Source organism: Neophocaena asiaeorientalis, unplaced genomic scaffold, assembly GCF_003031525.2.
Source record: "Neophocaena asiaeorientalis asiaeorientalis breed wild unplaced genomic scaffold, Neophocaena_asiaeorientalis_V1.1 scaffold202, whole genome shotgun sequence".
NCBI classification, from domain to species: Eukaryota; Metazoa; Chordata; class Mammalia; order Artiodactyla; family Phocoenidae; genus Neophocaena; species Neophocaena asiaeorientalis.
In genome coordinates, this window is record NW_020172627.1 from 690827 (window position 1) to 711468 (window position 20642).

The 20642-nt window shown below is 47.1% G+C and overlaps 1 protein-coding gene across 2 annotated transcripts in view; it reads right to left on the reverse strand.

Moving 5' to 3' along the window:
* The window catches only part of ARHGAP22 (Rho GTPase activating protein 22), a 156098-nt gene that overhangs the window by 95078 nt on the left and 40378 nt on the right, over positions 1–20642 (reverse strand). For both annotated transcript variants that reach the window (XM_024739070.1, XM_024739071.1), the window contains exon 3: positions 11016–11103. In XM_024739070.1, the coding sequence (XP_024594838.1) occupies positions 11016–11103 (88 nt within the window). The remainder of the gene's footprint in view (positions 1–11015; positions 11104–20642) is intronic.

The following is a 20642-nucleotide window of genomic DNA, read 5'->3' on the forward strand; positions in this document are numbered from 1 at the left end:
CCAATTTTCAAATAATATTCTCAATGTTTTTTCATGTGAAACACCCCTAAGAAACAAGGGGCCCAGTGGTCAATCAATCAATCAATAGACCACAGGATGGCCAGAAAGTCACAAAATTCTGAGAAAGTACTGTATTTGTTATACTTTTTGATATAAATAACTTGACCCATTGCCTTAAGTTTAGAGGCATTTTATCTGAAAAGGTATTTGGAGGTTGAAGAAAAACATACTGAGTATATTATTTGAAAAGGTTACTAACTACTCTTTAAAGATACATTGATCCTTTGTTTCTAGGTTTTGCAGACGCCTTATTGTAATACTTGCTAAACTGTATAGAATACTTAACACAGGCCAGTATTGTCCTAAGATATAGGTGTATCATATCACAAAAACACTATGGGGTATGTACTTAAAAAAAAAGCTTTCTTTTGAAATATGTCTAGATTCACTGGAAGTTGCAAAGAATTGTACAGGGAGGTCCCATGCACTCTTCACCCAGCCTCCCCCAATATTAGCATCTTATATAACTACAGCACAGCATCAAAACCAGGAAACTGACCTGTACGATCAATCCACAAAGCTGATTCAGATTCTGCCAGTTATACATGGACTGGGGTATGTGTGTGTGTGTGTGTGTGTGTGTGTGTGTGTAATGAGGCAGGGGAGGGGTCTATGCAGTTTTATCACATGTGTAGCTACATGAAACGATCACCACCATTAAGTTATTTAACTATATCATCAGAGTAAGTCTCCCTCTGCTCCCCCTTTATAGTCACATCCAACCCCTTTACCTCCATCCCTAACCTAAGATATAGATATACCCAAGGTATAGGTATACCTTAATTATTCTCATTTTATATATGAGAAAACTGAGGCACAGTGAAGTTAGCAATTGACCAAGGTCACGTAGCTAGTAAGTTCTGGGTGTGGTTTTTGAACTCTATCATTAAAAAGACTCATCGTAGGGAGGGGTTTGTGGGGAGCATGTGGGAGTGGAGTCTGGAAGGGCTTCCTAGATCACTGATCTTTGTCTTGAATAGAGAAAGAGCATCACTTACAGTGGGGGAGGGCTGGAACATCGGCGTGGAACTGAGGGCTTGACAAGCCCTGCTCCCTGCAAAACTGAATCCAGGTTGTCACAGCTGCTAGCCTGGGCTTCCGTGACCTCACAATGACCCAGTCATCTTCATTCCCAAACTTCTTCTCCCTGTCTGTCCTTTTTTTAGTTGCCCAGCAGCCTGGCGGTCATTTTGGACTCCACCTCCAGCATCCTGTCCCTCACCAGGTCTGGCCTTTCTGCCTCCCAGCCATCCCCCATCCTCCCAGCCACAGCTTGGTTCCAACTTGTCAGTACCCAGTGCCTGCTGCTCTATTAAAGCAGCCCCCCAACTGGTTTTGGGTCTCCCTTGTTACCGCCCACCCCAGTCCGGTCTTCTCATTGTTGCTAAATACGATCATAACTTTCCCCTGTTTAAGAAACTTCAGTGGCTCCTCATTGCCTATAAGACTGTCCAAATGCCAAGGCTCTTTGGGATCTAACCCACGGCGAATGGCTCTCTCATGCCCCAGGACATTGGCACAACTGTGCGTGTCTCCTCCCGTGCTCCTCGTCTGGGCCAGACACTGAGCACCGGGCTGAAGTTGCAGGTGTGAATCAGACATGGACCCCGCCCCTGAGGAGACCTAAGTCTGATGAGAGAAACGTAACTGCCCCCAAAAGAGAAGAAGGTCAAAAACCAAGAAGTACTTTCAATCATGCATGAAAGGTGCACAGAAGCAGTCGTGGCTCTGAATGAAGAGCCCTGAGGCGGGAGAAGGTGGGTCACCTGGCTGGGACGAGGATGACAGTGGCAAGCCTGGAGTCTGGATCCACGCGCCTCCCCAAGCCAGGGCAGGACACTTCCTGGAGTCCCCGCAGGCCACGCAGGTGGCCCTCACTGTGCTGATCAGGAGGCCGTGGGTCAGGGGGTCAGGCAGAGTGTCACACTTGCCAAGGTGAGGCTGAGCCAGCGCACTGGGGTAAGGACCGTGTTACGCACTCAGGAAGCCAGGCTGCCCTGGTGGTGGGCAGCCCTGGGTGGGCCGCTAAAGGCAATTCCTGATTGGCCTCATTCAAGCGAGGTGGCTTCAGTGTAATCACCTAACAGACCACAGCCTTGATTTGCAAGGGATGCAGGCACTGCCTCCCAGGGCAACATTCCCTGATGCCCTCTGGGGTGGCGGCAGTTCCATTTAAAGTCCCCTCTGCCTTAGTGGATTAGGATGTGGGAGAAGCGGAGACTTCAGCAAATGCAGGAGCATCTCTATTAACAGGCCCAAAGGGAGAGGACAGGGCAGCAGTGGCTTCAGGCCCAGGGCAAGGGATGGATGGGAAGAACACAGGGCTGGGCTATGATGGGTGTAGCACGCTCAGCCCCTGGAGAAGCCACATTCCTTCTGGGTGCCAAGTTTATGAATAGGATAAAGACACTGATAAGGTGTGCACTGAATTCATTTATGACTGGAGGCTCTGAGGGCTAGTGAATTTGCAAGAAGAGATCAACAGGGGTGTTAGGCTGAGCTCACAGGCTGGAGTCTAGAGCAAGAGAACAGAAAGTCAGGTCCTGCATTTACGTCCAGTAGCCCACAGTCAGGGCTGAAGGGCCTGCAACCAGGGCAGGTGCACAGGGTCCCTACTCAGAAGGACCCTGTGTTAGGAATTCACTGCTCTCTGGCGGCTGTCTTGAGGTTGTCAACCATTTTGCCTTTAAATTTGTGTTTTGTAAGTGAATTCTGATGGGCCAGGGGAGCGTGTGCAAGGGCTTGGAAGCTCAATTCTCTGGTGGTCCTGCCCCTGGCAGCCTCCTGCTTCCAGGGATGCTGAGCCACCCACTGTCTCCTGGTGCCCCAGGCCAACAGCCCCCCTTCCCCCTCCCCCCAGTGACTGCTGCCACCCCCTTCCCCTAGTCTGGCAGAGGGCTGGGGTCAGGGCCACCAACCCAGCACAGTCTCAGGGTGGAGCACGGTGGTGACAGTCCCAGCCCTGGGTGACAGCACCAGTGCACAGGGTAGGGCCTCGGGCTGCGGGAAAGGGAGATGCCTGGTTGGACTCCCTCACCCAGGAAGGTGCACGGCGCCGCGGTCCAGTGGCTGCCAAGAGGGAGACCCGCAGCTGGTGGGAGTGTGTGCTGCACCTCGGGGGACCCTGGGTGCCTGTGAGTGGTCTCCTCTCATCCCACGAGTATCTCCTCCACCCAAGGGAGTGCGCCATTTAAACAGCAAATAGAAAACCCCGTGCCTGGTCTGTCCTTAGGCCCCTACAAAGAATAGCTACACCTGCTCCCGTGTCACAGTGCTTCATGAGGCCGTCAAGCCCCTTGGTGCCCTCTTCCTACCACAGTGGAGCAGCTCAGCCTCGTTTGCATAAGGCCCTCGTAGCACAGTGCTGGGATCATCACCTCCTTTATTCCAGACTCATGTCTCCACGAATACAGCCTCTGGGCTCCTTGCTCCTGTAGCTGCCCCTCCAATGTACTCAGGACCAAGTACCTAATTTGTGGGGCCCAGTGCAAAATAAAAATGCAGCGCTCTGTCTTCAAAAAGCAGGGGAAAAGCACCATTAAAGGCATCAGATATAAAATTTCCCCTTTCTTCCATGAGCTCCCTTTCAATCTGTCAAAGCGTGGTCCCAGGCCAGCAGCGCAGCATCACCTGGGAGCGCATTTGAAATGCAGGTCCTCTGGCCCCATCCCAGACCCTGGAATCAGTAACTTTGGGGATGAGCCCAGCATTCTAGGTTTTGATAAGTGCTCCAGGGGATTCTGATACGCAGGAAAACTTGAGAACAACTGCTGGAGAGCTGGGATTTGTTTGTTTTGAAAGCCATAAACTAAAGAAATTTGAAATCTTATTTGAAGTTTGCTTGTATGTGGTAGATTAAAGAGGAGTTGAAAGAAAGGGAGAGAGGGAGGGAGAGAGAGAGGAGAGAGGAAAGAGGGAGGGAGGGAGGAAGGGAAGAGAGAGAACGGGCTGGTGGAGAGCGGAGGGGTGTTCTCTGCACGTCCACGTATCTTAGTTCACTTGATGTTCACAGCCTTCTTGCCAAGTAGGTAGTTTTCTTTCTATTATCAGATGATGAAAATGAGACTCAGAGAATGTAAGTTATTGGCCCAAGTTCTTGCCATTAGTGAGTGGTGGAACTAAACTGTGAATCTTGATGTCTGACTTCAAAACCTAGGCTTTGGGCTTCCCTGGTGGTGCAGTGGTTGAGAATCTGCCTGCCAATGCAGGGGACACGGGTTCGAGCCCTGGTCTGGGAGGATCCCACATGCCGCGGAGCAACTAGGCCCGTGAGCCACAATTACTGAGCCTGCACGTCTGGAGCCTGTGCTCCGCAACAAGAGAGGCCGCGATAGTGAGAGGCCCGCGCACTGCGATGAAGAGTGGCCCCCGCTTGCCACAACTAGAGAAAGCCCCCACACAGAAACGAAGACCCAACACAGCCATAAATAAATAAAGCAAACTGTCAACAAGTAAAAATAAACACTATTATATTAAAAAAAAAAAAAAGCCTAGGCTTTTCCCCCAGTTGTTCCTCCTCCTTCCTCCCTCCCCTTCATTTTAGGAGTACCTGCTGAGCACCTATTCTATGTCAGGCATTGCACCCAGTCGCCTCTGCATCCAGGCCTGTGCTGTGCAGTACGGCTCCACCACACACATGTGGCTGCTGAGAACTTGAAATGCAGCTGGTGTAACTGAGCAAGGGGATTGTCAATTTCATTACAAGCGTGGCTTGCTTTATATTTCTATTGAACAGGGCTGCTCTACAACATGATTTTGGCCAAAAGGAATGAACTGCAACCTCCTCTTCAAGGGCATCTATTTCCAGAGACATCAGTGGGAGTTTCCCATACCTGGTCCTGTGTTTTGTTAAGAAAAGTGAGGCTAAGACAGTAGGGCCAGACCACAAAGCAGGGAAGTTCCAGAAACCACTCTTGTATTTGCTGATTCTCCCACCCTCAGGGGTGGGGAGCGCTTGTGAACTGCTCATCTAATTTCATTTCTAGTCATTACCCATCGTCTGGCGCTCTGCAGGCAAACTCAGCAGGGCCACCCGGGGTCAGGCTGATATGCCGGCTGGCTGGTACCAGGTGCCGAGATAGGCTGGGATCGCCATCCTGATCAGGAGGCGGCTGATGAGATGAGCGATGCTCTGGGGATGTCAGGAGCACCGTATCAGTCTACTTCTACAGAGTAATCTGTGCGTGCTGGCTTCACTCCAAGGTCAGGCCTCACAGATAGCAGGCAGCAGTTCTCCTATCTGCTTCAAGCTGCAGGCGGATAAGGACAGGCAGCTGTAAGCTCAATGCCCGAGAGAGCCTTCAAAGATCCAGCGTAGCCGTAAGAAACTGCTGGAACCCGTTCTCGCAGGGGAAGCTTGCTTATGGAAGGCCATTCTTCTGGCACCATTCTACTAGGGCAGGTGGACACCTTGGAGGCCCTCTTATCCTGCGGTTGGAGAAACCAAGGAAATCTGATCTGGTTTCCCCAGCAAGTTAAGAGACTGAGCTGGGTCTGGGACCCACTTAGACCCCAAAAGCATATGCTGATCAGGGCCCCCTTGCTAAGAACTTGGCGCATGAGCTTGGAACTGCACAGGAAGAATCAGAGCTCCGCTTTAAGTGGCCTGGCTTCTGAGTTGCCTCCCCGATGGTGAGCGCTTTGGCAGGGCAGGGTGGTCTCCTCTGTGGACATTGGCTGGGGTGAGGGTCCAGGCAGAGCATGGACGGTGGTAACGAGGAGTGGCAGCTTACCTCCTCATCTCCAGCCGGGTCCTTGCAATCCCCCCATCATTACATTAGTGGTTTTGCTAACACACAGTTCTGGTTTTAACCATCCCTCCTGCCTGCTGAAGAAGTGCAGTGGCTAAAGTCCAAGCCTCTTTGTCCAGCATCCAAGGCCCTTCGTGACCTGGCCCCGCCCCCCTTTCCTCCTTGGTCCTCTACACCACGAGTCTGCCCCACAGTATACTTCCCCAGGCCTCTGTGCCTTTGTGTACTCTATCCCCCCATCATTTGGGGATGACCTTCTCTTGTTTGCTCAGCTGGGTCATTTTCACTTCCCTGTCAAGGTTTAGCTTGGGTGAAATCTTCCCTAACCACCCAGGCGAGCCACCCTCACCCTCTGCTCTGGGCTCTCAGCCCTGGGGACACCCCTATTGGGGCACTCATCACACAGTATTAGGACTGATAACTTACAGGTGAGAGCTAAGCGGGAACTGTGTTGTTGTTATTAATAATAATGATAAACAGACAGACTGCAGAGAGGAGGGAAGAATAGAAAAATATTGGCATCTACACTGAGCCAGGCACTAGGCTCCCCCTGCAACCTCACCAAACCCAAGGCACTTGGCTTTATTATCTCCAAATTAGAAGTCATGAGACAGAGGCACGGGGACATTGAGTGACTTGTCTAAAACCAAGCAGGCCCTGGGTGGCAGGGTCGAGCTTCTGTCCAGTCCTCCCTGACTTTGGAGAGGACAGTCTGGAACACTGGTCAGAGCTAGCTGCTGTGTGGTCACACGTGCCCTGCTGGAAGAAGGCAGAAAACAGGCGCAAACAGGGACATGGCATGTGCACTCGGCCTCCCCACTCTCTCCCCTGGAACCTTCCTTTCTGCGTGCAGATGTCTGCCCCTAGGGAACAGCAGCATCGCTGGCAAGCCTGGGTACACTCCACTGTCTCCCCAACTTCCACGGAGTGCCATTGCTCGCTTTGCTCGTACCAATGCCTGGGTGGAGCTGAAAACCCAAGGCCTCAAAGCCATCCCTGCCCAGGCCTATTGCCCGCAAGATGCCCACCTGGTGTCCGGGGAGTGGGTGGGGATCCCAAGCAATGTAGTAGAAGGAGGCAGCAGGGGGCTCTGTGGGAGAGCAGGGCACCTGCCAGACCTCTGAACTGGGCAGTTTCCCCACCAGAGCCTCCAGCACTTTATCTTGAGAAATGTGGTCTGTGGGGCACAAAGCAGACAGGCGCTCTGCGATGGGAACTGGGCCCAGATGTCAGAGCCACCGTGACACCCTCCGTGTCCTCCTGCTCCAGAAGACAGCACTTTCCCGCTCTGAGATTCCGGGCGGCCTTTGTGTTTCACCCAGGTCATCCTCAGCCCCGCACGCTGGGGCCCTCGCACTCCAGGACGAAATGCTGCTGGGAAAGGCTCCTGTACTCGGACCTGGGACCCTGGTGTGGATTTGCAGAAAGAGCCACGGTCAGCATGGACACTTGGTCCCTAAAGAAACAGCCATGGACTGTGTCTGATGCAGGGCACCTCCTCTCCCTTCCCTGGAAGCACCTGAGTTCCTCTGGGGGGTCCTTGTGCCTACTGTGTGAGCCTTTGTGGGCGGGTCTGTCCAGGCACTGCAGTGTACAGGCCTTTCCTCACCACCCCAGTGTCACCAGTGGCAGGCACATGGCGTAAACACAGCCACCTCAGACCCTGAGCCATCGACGCAGCCGGGACTGAAGAGCCTGTGGGATTCGGCCTTCCCCGCTCAGAGCACCTACCACTCTCTGTTCCCGGCTCCGGGGGCCCTGAGCAGCCCTGCCGCCTGCCCCTTCCACACGTATCGCTCCAGCTTCGCATGGGCTGATTCTGTGTGGCCCCACAGCCTCTGGTCATTTCCCCCTTTGTCTGCATTTGTCAGAGCTGGCTTCTGCCACCTGCCATCGGGCACTCTGGAAAGACATGCCCAGCAGTGGAGAAGCCGTGATAGACCAGCAGTCACTCGCCAGCACGACTTAGGGCTCCCGTCTGAATGCCTGTAGTCAGTGGGCTTGCCTCCCTGTGGTAGCATCAAGGTAATACCAGAATAAGGATGTTAGCGAAACGACTTCTAGGGATCACCTAACTCGACCCACCAAACATAAGTACAAGTTGTGGGTTTAGCAACTTTTTGTCCAGAGCGCCAAAGCAGGCCTCTCCACCCCTTCCCCCATCCTTGTAGGTTCGGAGGAAGCCCTAAGCTTGCCTGTGCCCAGATGCCTGCAGTGCCAAGCAGTGATGGTCTGGGAGGCCAAGAGGATCAAGTCTGCAAGGGGCAGACAGCTTTCAAAGGGCTGGAGGGGTGGGGTTTGCCAAGCAACTGCCAGGCTAGAGAAGAGGCCCGAGTGGGAAGAAGACCGAGCGTCCTCGAATCCCAGCCCCTTCTGGGGCCTGGCTCCTTCCGGCCTGACCCAGGAACCAGACTCAGACTATTGGTGGATGCGGGGATCTGGGGCTAGAACTGGCTCAAGCCACAGCCCCACTATTTAGTGGCGGTCGGAGCCCATCAAGAATCAGAGGTGTGGCCTGGCTGACTGAGATGGCTGGGGGCTGGCTGGAGGACACGCGAGGCCTGTCATGAAATTGGCGCATCTCTCCACTAGATGGCACTCACAGTATAATTTTCCTCATATTTTAAATTCTATCTTGATGAAAAATTGTGATTTTTTTTATACTGTTAAAGAGCATGAATAGAGCTATGACTTAAAATTCATGTAACTGATGTCATGCATTATCATTCTTGGGTTTCTATCACATGTCCAACAGTTGCCAAGTTTCCCTCCCTCTGAGGTATTGGGTGTGGCAGACGTGCACTGCAGCTCGGCTTTCCGGGGCCAGAAAGATGCATCCAACGGAAGCGGAAGCGACTAAGTCTTTCTTTTCAGCGCTTCCCAAAGGCTGCCTGGGGCTCTGCACTGCCTACCACCTGACCCGCTTTCCCTGAGGGGTCTCACAGCTACCCTCCACCCCCACCCCCGGCCTTCAGGAGCAGCTGCACATCCAAAGGCAAGAGGGCGGCGCTTGGAACCTGCATACATTTGGTGCTTCGACCACTGCTGTGCTTGGGAAAAAGGGGTGTGAGGAGCCTTTCCTTCTATAACCGTGTCCTGAGACCTCTCGGGCCCACGTAGGAAAAATGCCAGACCTGTACCAGGTACCTGTGTTGAAGGGCAGCATAAGTGTGTGGCTTTGGAAGTCAGACTGCCCAGGTAGAAGCCCTGACCCTACTGCCATCCAGCTGTGTGTCCTTGGGCAAGTCACCAATCGTTTCTAACCCCCGATGTCCTTTTTTATAAAATAGGCATGGAAGGACCCCTTACCTTAGAGGGATGTTTTGAGTACTGTGGTAGCAGAATAATGGCCCCACAAAGATGCTCACGTCCTAAGCCCTGGAACCTGTGAATATGTTCCCTTAGGTGGCAAATGGGTCTTCCCCACAGAGTCAAAGAAATTCTTGTAAATAGCTCTGACCCAGATAAACAGCATGCGCACTGGTGACCATTCCCATCCGGTCCCTGGGGGCACACGTCCAGTGCCTTTCTGACTTCATGGTGGTGCGTGCTGACCTCCACCTTGTGGCTCTGGCCTCACCTCAGCCCTCCCCAACTCCCAGGCCCAGGCCCCCGGCCCCTCCCCAAGCCTTCCTTCCATGTGTCCAGCTCCCCCTCCCCTACATGGCAGGGCCCTGCCTACCTCACTCCCCTCCTTCATTTCTTCTCTACCTTCTTGGCAGAAACCTTTACTCCTGTTCCATAATCAACCAAGCCTCTATTTTCCACTCCATACCCTGCGGTCCCTCTGTTGCCACCTTCTAATGTGTCCTTTCAGCAACAAGATTCTTGCAGTAGATGAAATACCCAAATGAAACCAGGTACTTGAATTCTGTATATGCGGCAGGCAGTTGGGAGGGTCTCCCTGCACTTCGCCTGCAGCCTGTACCTCCTGGAGTTGCCAGTATGGACAGAGCAAAGGTGGGCACACCCTGCCCCAGGCTTGGATTCGCTCAGTCCTGCTCCCAGTGGGCCATAGCTTGCTGGCCTGAGCCTGGGCTGACGCGTCCCCTGAGGGGTTGTGTGGCTCTGCCTCTCTGAGACTGTAAACTTACTGGCTCACAGACCCCACAGGCCCTAGCACACTCCATCCACAGCCACCACTTCCCAGAAGGAAGTCTAAATTCGATTGGCACATGATAGGGTGTGATGGCTAGCTGCCTGTAGCCTCTGCTCTCGGTGCTCTGCCCAGACCCCTGGGCACTCACTGTTCCCATCCACACTGGCAGCCTCTTTCCTCAAGCACCTGCGACTCTGCCTGAAGGCCTTCTCTGAAGGCAGGGAGCTTGGCCAAGCGCAGGGCGGGCCAGAAATGCCAGAGTCAGCCTCCCAGGGAGCAGCTCTCAGTTAATGGCCGGTGGGACTTGGTGGGTAAACCCCCAGCCTCCTCACTCCTTGGGTGAGACACCTCTGAGTCTGTTCATTGGAACTGAACCCCGGGCACCCACAGTGGCACCAGCTCACCCTGCTGGCTCTCCCTTCCTGCTCCCTTTCTTGTGCTTTTTGGGGATCACCTCAGGATGAACTGCTCAGATCCTTGCCTGAGGCTCTGCATCAGGGGGAGGCCAAGCTTAGTAAAATACTACCTCACCAGCCAGCCCCTCTGTAAGCTGACTCATTTGCAAGACACACTTACTTAGTTCAGTAAGAATCACATTTTAAAGCTGGGAACTTTAAAAACCTGCTTTGTAACTGCTAACATGATGGCGGTTCTTTGAGTTAAATTACTCCCCTTCCTCCCACCACATTGCAATGGTTTGTTCTGGGATTCATGACAGAGCTTATTTTAATGCTCTGAACCTGTGCTAGTGGTTTTCCCTGGACTTATTTGCATGTGACCCAGATATTGTGTTTGGACCTTCACTCTAAGGTGTCCCCATGGATTGGTTACCTCCCTTGTTTTATTTTGAACTTAAAAAGCCACACTTTCCTCTCACCAGAAGCTAATTACCTAGATAATTGACTGGATTTTCTAAATTCCCCCCAAATGTGTAATATCCTCTAGATTTGGCCCAAATTTCCGAATTGTGCTTGGAGACAGCGCTGGCGTTCTCACAGAGAGGAGTGTTGCGGAGGTGGCCCTTCCCAGGCCAGAGGTGCAGTGACACTGCCATTGGGGCCACCAGGGCCAGCCCCAGCACAGAACTGAAGGGTGCTCAAGCCTACCTGGGCTGATCTCAAAGAGGTGCTTTCCCGGGTCCTCAGGGCCAGGAAGAAGTTCAGTCACCTGGGTCCCTTGTAGAGAAATAAAGCCCTAAATAGAGAGACAAACACAAACACGAGAGCATGAGATGGCTGGGAAAGGGCTTCTGTGGTCAGGGCTCTGGGGAGCAGAGGGTGGAGCCACGGGTCAGAGTCCCAGCCCTCCAGGACCTGGATGGGCAGGCTGGGTGCCGGGAGGAGCACAGGCCTCCTCTCCATGGCAGGGACCGAGCACAGATGAGGCCTTGCATGGGGTCCCTGCTCGAGTGGGCCGACACTACATTCTGACACCCTTGGAGGAGCTCTGCCCACAGAGGACTGCCCAGGGTTGTCACTCTCCTGGTTAAGGCTTGGTAAGCCCAAGTCAGGAACAGGGAGGAAGCCTCCATTATTGGGGCGGGGCGGGGGGGAATGTGCCCATTTGCAGGCTTTCTGGGGCAGGAGAGTCAGGGAGAGGAAGGTTTCTTGTATGTAACTGTCCAGGCGGTAACATGGGGGAAAGGATGCACAGATCTGTGTGAGCCCAGTTTTGCCCCCTCCTGGCTGGGTGAGATTTCATTTCTTTACCTGTTACGTGGGAGTCAGCTACCACGAAGAAGGTACCATACCTACAGTCTAACTGCCTGGGTTCAAATCCTGGCTCACCTACTTACTGGCTGTGTGACCTCAGGCAAAGTATTTAACCTCTCTGTGCAACTTCCCAATTTCCTTATCTGTGAAATAGGAATAATAATAGTCCTTTTCGGGGCTGTTGTGAGCATTAAGTGAATTAGTACTCGGGAAGCCCTCAGAGCAGTACCTGGCATAGTGAAAGCTGTTTATTTGCTAAATAAACCCCAGCTATTACTGTGTGTCAGGGCTCCACACTGGGTGGGGGAACAGCATCCCTGCATCTGCACTTGCCCAGGTGACTGGTGCAGTCACCTGCTGTATCCACATGGTTGCCTCCAGTCCCCACCCTCATGTGTACTCATGGAGCGCTCTTCTTTCCACTCCCATCTTTTCCAGGTAATTCCTGGCTTTCAAGGTGACTGGAGGCTCCACGTGGCTGCTGGAGTCTTGTGCTGCACGGACACATGGAGATGCCTTTTCTCATTTAAGCACCGTAAAGGCAGAACGGCGTCTTTACCTACGGATGCTTGCTTTAGAGAATTATAGCAATAAACCAGAGAACCAGATGGTAATCGCTGTAACTGAACTAACGGTTTCTTTCTAGGGAACCTAGGGCTAGTGGGAATAAATCAGGGCTGCAACTCCAGGATGGGGAAACGTGTTCATTACAGGATGTGCATGAGATCCATCACCGGCTAACGGGAAGGGTCTCTGGTGTTTGCTGTTTCAGTAACTGTCTCTGAGTACTTCTGAGCACTTTGGGTTTTTTTTCCCTCTATGCCTCAATATCTGTCATCCATAAAATGGGAGTAACAATATTGACATTGACATTACTTTCTACTCCAGCTAAATGGAAAAGCAGTAATAACCCTTGTTTACAGAGCTTGTACTATATTCCTGGCTCTTTGTCTAAACTATTGGATTTAATCTTTCTAGAGGCCCCACAGGGGTGAGTACTACTATTCCTATCGTCTTGGACAAGCAGATGGAGGTCGGAGAGGTGAAGCAACCAGCCTCCTTGTCCCACTGCTGGCAAGGGCAAGCTGGGATGTGTGCTCTGGGGGTGTCTGATGATGGAGCACTTTCCCTCCTATATTTGTGACAGCAGCTGCCGGCTGACTTTGTGTGCAAGAAGCTGCCCTGGAGAGCCAGGCTGTGCCTTTCGGACCCATTGCTCATCACTCACTCAGAAGAATCCCAGTGTGGCCCCCCTTACTGCAAGGGGCCCTCAGAACTGGCTTTTGGTCACCCAGATCCGTCCTGCTTCCCACGGGTTAAGAGCATGGCTTTGATCCCAGCATTTTGCTTAGGCACTTGGGGGTGGAGGGCTGGGAGGGGGTAAGAAAAGGGAAGGGGAGAGGAAGGGGTAGGAGAGCAGAGGGAGTCTGCTTTCCTGTTTCCGGTATGTCATTTGTTAAGACTGTGATGAAAGACATGTAGAAGTCAGTATGAAGCATCCAGCTGAGACCCTCGGGCTAGGTCTCAACCTTGAGAGGGCATGAGAGTCACCCCAGGGCTTGTTAAAACACAGAGTACCAAGTTTGGTGGCCTTGCAGTAAGTGTTTAACAACAGGTTCTCCAAAAAAATAAGGCAAGCTGATTTGTAGTGTTTGCCAACTTCTGTGATATAAATACCCTCCATGGCTGATTTCATGTCGTCATTGAATGTGGCACTGGGAAGAAATGCACCGCAGTATTCCTGCCACATGGATACCATAGGGGTCAACAGGCTCTAGAGCACAGATAGGAGTAAATGAAATCAAACAATTAGGGGGTGCTACATTTTGAGGACTGATTATCTTTATTTTTTTAATGTATTTTATTGAAGTATAGCTGATTTACAACATTGTGTTAGTTTCAGGTGTTCAGTAAAGTGATTCAGTTATATATATATGTGTGTGTTTATATACATATTTTTTCATATTATTTTCCATTATGGTTTATGACAAGATATTGAATATAGTTCCCTGTGCTATACAGTAGGACCTTGTTGTTTATCCATTAATTACCTTTGTTTTTAATATAATTTATTTAATTGTAGGTCTGTATGATTTAATTTCTAATAGTGGAAATGTTTAGCAACTGGCTGGTAAGCATAGCACTAATAGAACTACCCCTGGGGTTTCTGACTCTATAGGTCTGGAGAAAGAAGGAGAATCTGGGGATTTCTCTGCTGGTCCAGTGGTTAGGACTCGGTACTTTCACTGTCGTGGCCCGGGTTTCAATCCCTGGTTGGGGAACTAAGATCCCACAAGCGGTGCAATGTGGCCAGAAAAAAAAAAAAAAAGAGAGAAACAAAAAAGGAGAATCTGCATTTCTAACCAGGTTTCTGATGCTGCTGGCCCCCGGGGATACACGCTGACAACCACTCTCTAGGGGCACTTAGAGTAAGTAGCCAAAGGAAGGTGCCTTTTCCATAAGCTTATTCAGCACATCAGTTTCCTCAAGTGTAAAATAAGGATAGTAACAGTATCTACCTCATGACGCTGTTGTGAGGGTTAAAATGATCCGATATTTTCCTGCTGGCCTTGGAGAGCCAGGTTTTGGTTGAGCTGCTGTGCCTTGGGCACATGCAGTTCCGAAGGACAAGGAGTACCTCCAGCCACTCAGATCGTGCCCTGGACTAGAGGGGTCCAGGATTTCCCTGAGGAGCCCAAAGTGAGTGTTAGCACTTTGGAGGGGGTGGCTGGTTTCCTTCCTGCTGGGCCTGGGAAGGGACCAGACACACCATCTGCACCTACAACTGCGCAGATGGGCAGCTGGGTGCAGAAAGAGATCGTGCAAACTCGTCACACGACAGCTTCCCACAAAGGTTAGTCCCCTCTCCCCCTTCCCCTGCATCTGAGCTTATGTGCATTTGCTCTGTTTTGCTACTTACTCAGCCTGCATATCCAAGTTTGTCCTGAGAGGCTGCCAATGACTTCATTCATCTCTAACTTCACACCAGTGCAAGTCCACTGGTGTAAGGGAGTAACGGTCAAAGGATGTGCTATTCTGTCTGTGTGTAACTGAGCTCCACTCCAGGCCTGCTGCTGGCTCACCATAGCTCCCTCCCCAACCCTCATGAATGCACCAGCTTGAGAGGATCCGTGGGTAGCTAGTGGAGGCCCCAGACAAAAGCTCCAGAAACTCTTTCTCTCGGAAAGCAACTTTGGGAGAGAGTATATTTCTTATATTAGTGTCAGCTTAGATGGTTTATTCAAAATCCATCATTTCTACAGCGTAATAAATACAAACTCCAGGAGCACTGCAGGTGGAGGGGAAGCAGCCCAGTGATTAGCCTTGCTCCCTCTCATTTGTCTAAACCCAGCAATGGGGCACCTAGGATGTGGTACAACCTTCAGGGACTGGTGAAGATGCTCAGAATTCAGAAAGCTTCCTATGTCAGATTCTGACTGTCTTAGTTATCTATTGCAACATAACAAATTACCCTAAATCTTGGTAGGTAAAAACAACAATAAACCTTTATTCTCTTACAGGGTTTCTGTAGACCAGGAAATTTGGAATGGCTTAGCTGGGTGTTTCTAGCTTGGGGTCTTTTACGAAATGATAGTCAAGATGTTGGGTAGAACTACAGACATCTGAAAATCTGACTGAGGCCAGAGGATATGGTGACTCCCTCGATGGCAGATGTAAAAAAAAGTGTCAAATCTACATTCTAGAGATGAAAAGTACAATGTGCAAATAAAAAATACAATGAGTGGGATTAACAGCCAATGTTGCAGATGAAAAGACTAGAGAACTTGAAAATATAGCCATAGAAACTACTCAAAATGAAACAAAGAGAAAAGAGAAGTAAAAAGAATGAATAGAGCATCAGTGAGATGTAGGATAACTTCAAGCAGTGTAATTTACATGTAATTCTGGACAAGGAGGGGGGAACTGAAAAATATTTGTGAAGAAATTATAGCTGAAACTTTTCCAAATTTATGAACAGTATAAACCCACAGATCTAAGAAGTGCAATGAGCCCCAAGCATAAGAAACATAAAGAAAAGTAAGTACATGAAGGCATAATCAAATGGCTCAAATCCAGTCATGAAAAGAAACTCTTAAAAGCAGCCAGAGGTGAATGATACAATATGTACAGAGGAGCAAATGTGAGGATGACAGCAAATTTCTTATCAGTAACAATGTAAGTTAAGAAATCAGTGGAACAACATCTTTAATGGTACTGAAAGGAAAATCTGTCAACCTCGCATTCTGAATCCAGTAAAAGTATCCCTCAAAAATAAAGGCTAAGTAAAGACCCTTTAAGATACACAAAACAAATAGGAAATAATGCAACATCAGCAGACTCATACTACAAGAATTGTTAAAGACAATTAGGCAGAAAGAAAATGATATTAGACAAAAAAGGAAAGGAATGAAGATTAATGGAGCAATAGGAAGTAGACGAGTAAAGTAAAAAAAGTTCATTATCTATTTATCAATAATTGAGAAAACAAGTAGACAAAAAAATCAGTAAGGATATAAATGACCTGCAAAAACACTATCAACCAATTTGACCTAATTGCTACCTTCCTCAACAGTAGAATACACGTGTTTTCAAATGTCCATGAAACTTTTACTAAGATGGCCATAAACAAGTCTTAAAAAATTCAAATACAACATATGTTCTTTGACCACAATGGAATTAAGTTAGAAATCAATAACAGAAAAATTTCTGGAAAATCCCCAAACATTTGGAAACCAATTAGTGCATTTCTAAATAACCCATACATCAAAGAAGAACATCAAAAAGGAAAATTAGAAAGTGCTTTGAACTGGATAAAAATGAAAACACAACATATAAAATTTTGTTACATGCCTCTAGAGGAGTAGTTAGGGGGTAAATTATAGCACTAAATGTTGATATCACAAAAGAAGAAAGGCTTCAATCAATGACCTCAGCTTCTACCTTAAGAAATGAGACCAAGAAGAGCAAATTAAACCCAATGTAAAAAAATGAAAAAATAAAGATCAGAGTGGCTATAAATAAAATGAAAAATAAAGCCAATGAAACTAAAAGCTAGTTCTTTGAGAAGATCAATAAAATTGATAAGTCTCTAGCAAGACTAATCAGGAAAAAGAGAGAAGATAAATTGTCAATATCTGGAATTAGAGAGGTGACCTCACTACAGATTCTTCAGATATTAAAAAGATAAGGTAATGTTAAGAAAAACATTATGTTAATAAATTTGGAAATTTAGATGAAGTGGATAAAAGAAGACACAAACTACTGAAGCTCAGTCAAGAAGAAATAGTTAAATAGCCCTATATCTAGTAAAGAAATGGAATTTGGGGGCTTCCCTGGTGGCACTGTGGTTGAGAATCTGCCTGCTAATGCAGGGGACACGGGTTTAAGCCCTGGTCTTGGAGGATCCCACATACCACGGAGCAACTGGGCCCGTGAGCCACAACTACTGAGCCTGCGCATCTGGAGCCTGTGCTCCGCAAGAAGAAAGGCCGTGACAGTGAGAGGCCCACGCACTGCTATGAAGAGTGGCCCCCACTTGCCACAACTGGAGAAAGCCCTGGCACAGAAACGAAGACCCAACACAGCAAAAATAAATATAAATAAAAAGAAATGGAATTTGTAGCTAAAAACCTTCCCACAAGGAAAACTCCAAACTCAGATGATTTCACTGGTGAATTCTACCAAATATTTAAGGATGAAATAACACCAATACTACACAAATTCTTTTTGAAAACTGAAAAAAAGGCATGGTTTCCAGTGCATTTTATGAGGCCAACATTACTGTGATATAGAACAGCCGAAGACATTATAAGAAAAGGACACTGTAAACCAATATCGCTCAGGAACAAAAATTCTCAACAAAATTTTAGCAAATCAAATTCAACAATATATAGAAAGGAAAATAATGACCAACTGCGGTTTATCCCAAGTACGCAAAGTTGGTTTAACAAACCAAAATCAATCAATGTAATTAACCATATTTATAAACTAGAAAAGAGAAAAGATCATCTCGATAGATGCAAAAAAAAAAAAAGCATTTGACAAAATTCAACATCCATTCCTGATAAAAATTCTCAACAAACTAGAATAAAAGAGAACTTCCTCAACCTGATAAAGGGTATCTCTGAAAAACAAAAAGCTAATATCATGCTAAAAGCTTTTCCCCTAAGACCAAGATCAAGACAATGATGTTTATTCTTATTATTTCTCTTAAATATTGTACGAGTCCTAGCTGTTGTTATAAGATGAGGAAAAGAAATAAAATTTGTCCAAATTGGAAAGGAAGAAGTGAAAGTGTTTCCACAAACAACATAATTGTCTATGTAGAAAATCTGCTGAAACTTTACAAAAAAAAAAAGCTACTAGAATTAATAAATGATTTTGGCAAGGTTTCAGGATACAAGACAAATGCACAAAATTAAGTAGTGTCTCTATTAGCAATGAACAATTGGAAATTGAAAATCAAAACCATTTTACTTGCACCCCAAAATATGAAATACTTGGGGATAAATATGATGAAAGATCTTCAAGATCTGTGCACTGAGAACTATAAATCATTGCTGGGAGAATTGAAAGAAGATATAACCAACTGAAGAGATATACTGTGTTCACTGGCCAGAGGACTTACTATTGTTAAGATGTCAATTCTCTCCAAATTGGCCTAAAGATTCAAAGCAATCCCAATCAGAATCCCAGTAGTGTTTTATAGAACATGACCAGCTGATTCTAAAATTCATATAGAAATATAAAGGACCTACAACAGTCAGACAACTTTGAAACAGAATAACAAAGTTGGAGATCTAATACTTCTGGATTTCAGGACTTACTATAAAGCTATAGTAATCAAAACATTGTAATATTGGCATTAAGATAGACAAAAAAGTTAATAAAACAGAATAGAAGGTTCAGAAACAAACAAACAAACAAATGGATTTTTTTTTTTTTTTTTTTTTTTTTTTTACCGGACCGGGGCACGAACCCGTGTCCCCTGCATCAGCAGGTGGACTCCCAACCACTGCACCACCAGGGAAGCCCAAACAAATGGATTTTTGACAAAGGTTCAAAGGCAGTTCAGTGGAGTATGGATAGCAGGATGGTATTTTCAGTAAATGGTGGTGGAACAATTTTATATTCTTTTGTAAAAAAATGAACTTTGATCCATGCCTGACATCACATATAAAAATATACTCAAAATAAATCATATACCTAAAAGTAAAATCATAAGACGATAAAACTTCTGGTAGAAAACCTTTATGACTTTGGTTAGGCAAAGACTTCTTAAATACAACATCAGAAGCACAATTAATTAATAATTTGACCTATTTAAATAAAAAAAACCCTGCTCTTTGAAAGATATGATTAAGAGAAAATATGAGTTATACACTGGAAGAAAATATCTGAAAATCATGTATCTGGTAAAGGACTTGTACCCTAAATATACAAAGCACTCTCAAAATATAATAATAAGGAAACAAACAACCCAATTTTAAAAAAATAGGCAAAAGATTTGAACAGATACTTTATTATATCTGTAATCTAGATAGATGTAGGAATGGCAAATAAGCTCATGGAAAGATCCTCCACATCATCAGTCATTAGGGGAGTGCAAATTAAAACCACAGTGTGGCATCACTACATATCTACTAGAATAGATACAATTGAAGACTGACCATAGCAAGTGTTGGTGTGAGTATGGAGGACCTAGAACTCTCATACACTGCTGGTAGGAATGTAAAATGGTATAAACAATTTAGAAAACAGTTTAGCAGTCTCTCAAACTGTTAAAATAGACCTAGGATTTGATCCAGCCATTCCTCTTCTAGGTATTTACCTAAGAGAATTGAAAGCATATGTCCATACAGAGATTTGAACTTCATTTTTAATATCCCCAAACTGGACACAACCCAAATGGCTATCAACAAGTGAATGGATAAACAAACTGTGGCACAGCCATACAATGGGACAGTATTCAGCAATAAGAATGAATACAAATGCATGCTACAACATGGGTGAATCTCTAAACCATTATACTAAGTAAAAGAAACCAGCGTATGTTCTGTATTACTCTGTTTACATAGAATTCCAGAAAATGCATACTAAACACATTGGTGATTGCCTGGGGTCAGGGGTCAGGAGGGGCAGAAGATGGAGGAGGGATTACAAAAGGATACAAGGGAACTTTGGGGGGTAACAGACACATCTTGATTGTGGTTATGGTTGCACAGGCGTACACATGTATTTATCAAATTGTACATGTTAAATATGTGGAGTTTATTGATGAAAATTATATCTCAATAAAGCTGTTATGAAACACTGACACTTGATTCAGTTATTGGAAAAGTTTTAAGTACATGTATTAGTTTCCTAACAGAGCACCACAAATTTAGTGGCTTAAAACAACAAAAACTTATTTTTTTTACAGTTCTGGAGGTCAGAAGTCTGAAATGGGCCTTACCAGGCTACAACCTTCTGGAGGCTCCAGGGGAGGATCTGTTCCCCTGCTTTTTGCAGCTTCCGGGGGGTGCCTGCATCCTTTGCCTCTCGGCCCCCTCCTCCATCTTCCGAGCAGCAATATATCTTGAAATTGCTCTCAGACTCTGACCTCCTCTCCTGTCTCCTTTTCCACTATAAAAGACCCTTGTGATTACCCTGGATCCACATGGGTAACCCAGGATAAATTTTTATGTTAAGGTCAGCTGATTAGTAACCTTGATTCCATCTTCATAACATTCACATCTTTGGGGAGACATTATTCTGCCTACCACAAGATTATTTGGAAAAATGTGGGTATGTGATTCTACTTCTTCAAATGCATTCATGAAATCTCAATATAGACCAAGTATTTCTGATGAAAGCTTAGTGTCCAAATTGAGATATGCTCTAAGTGGATTCCAAAGACATCATGTAAAAAAAGAATGTAAAATATCTCACTAATAATTTTATGTTGCTTACATATTGAAATGATAATTTTTGGATATGTTGGGTTAAGTAAAATATATTATGAAAATAAAAGACAAAGAA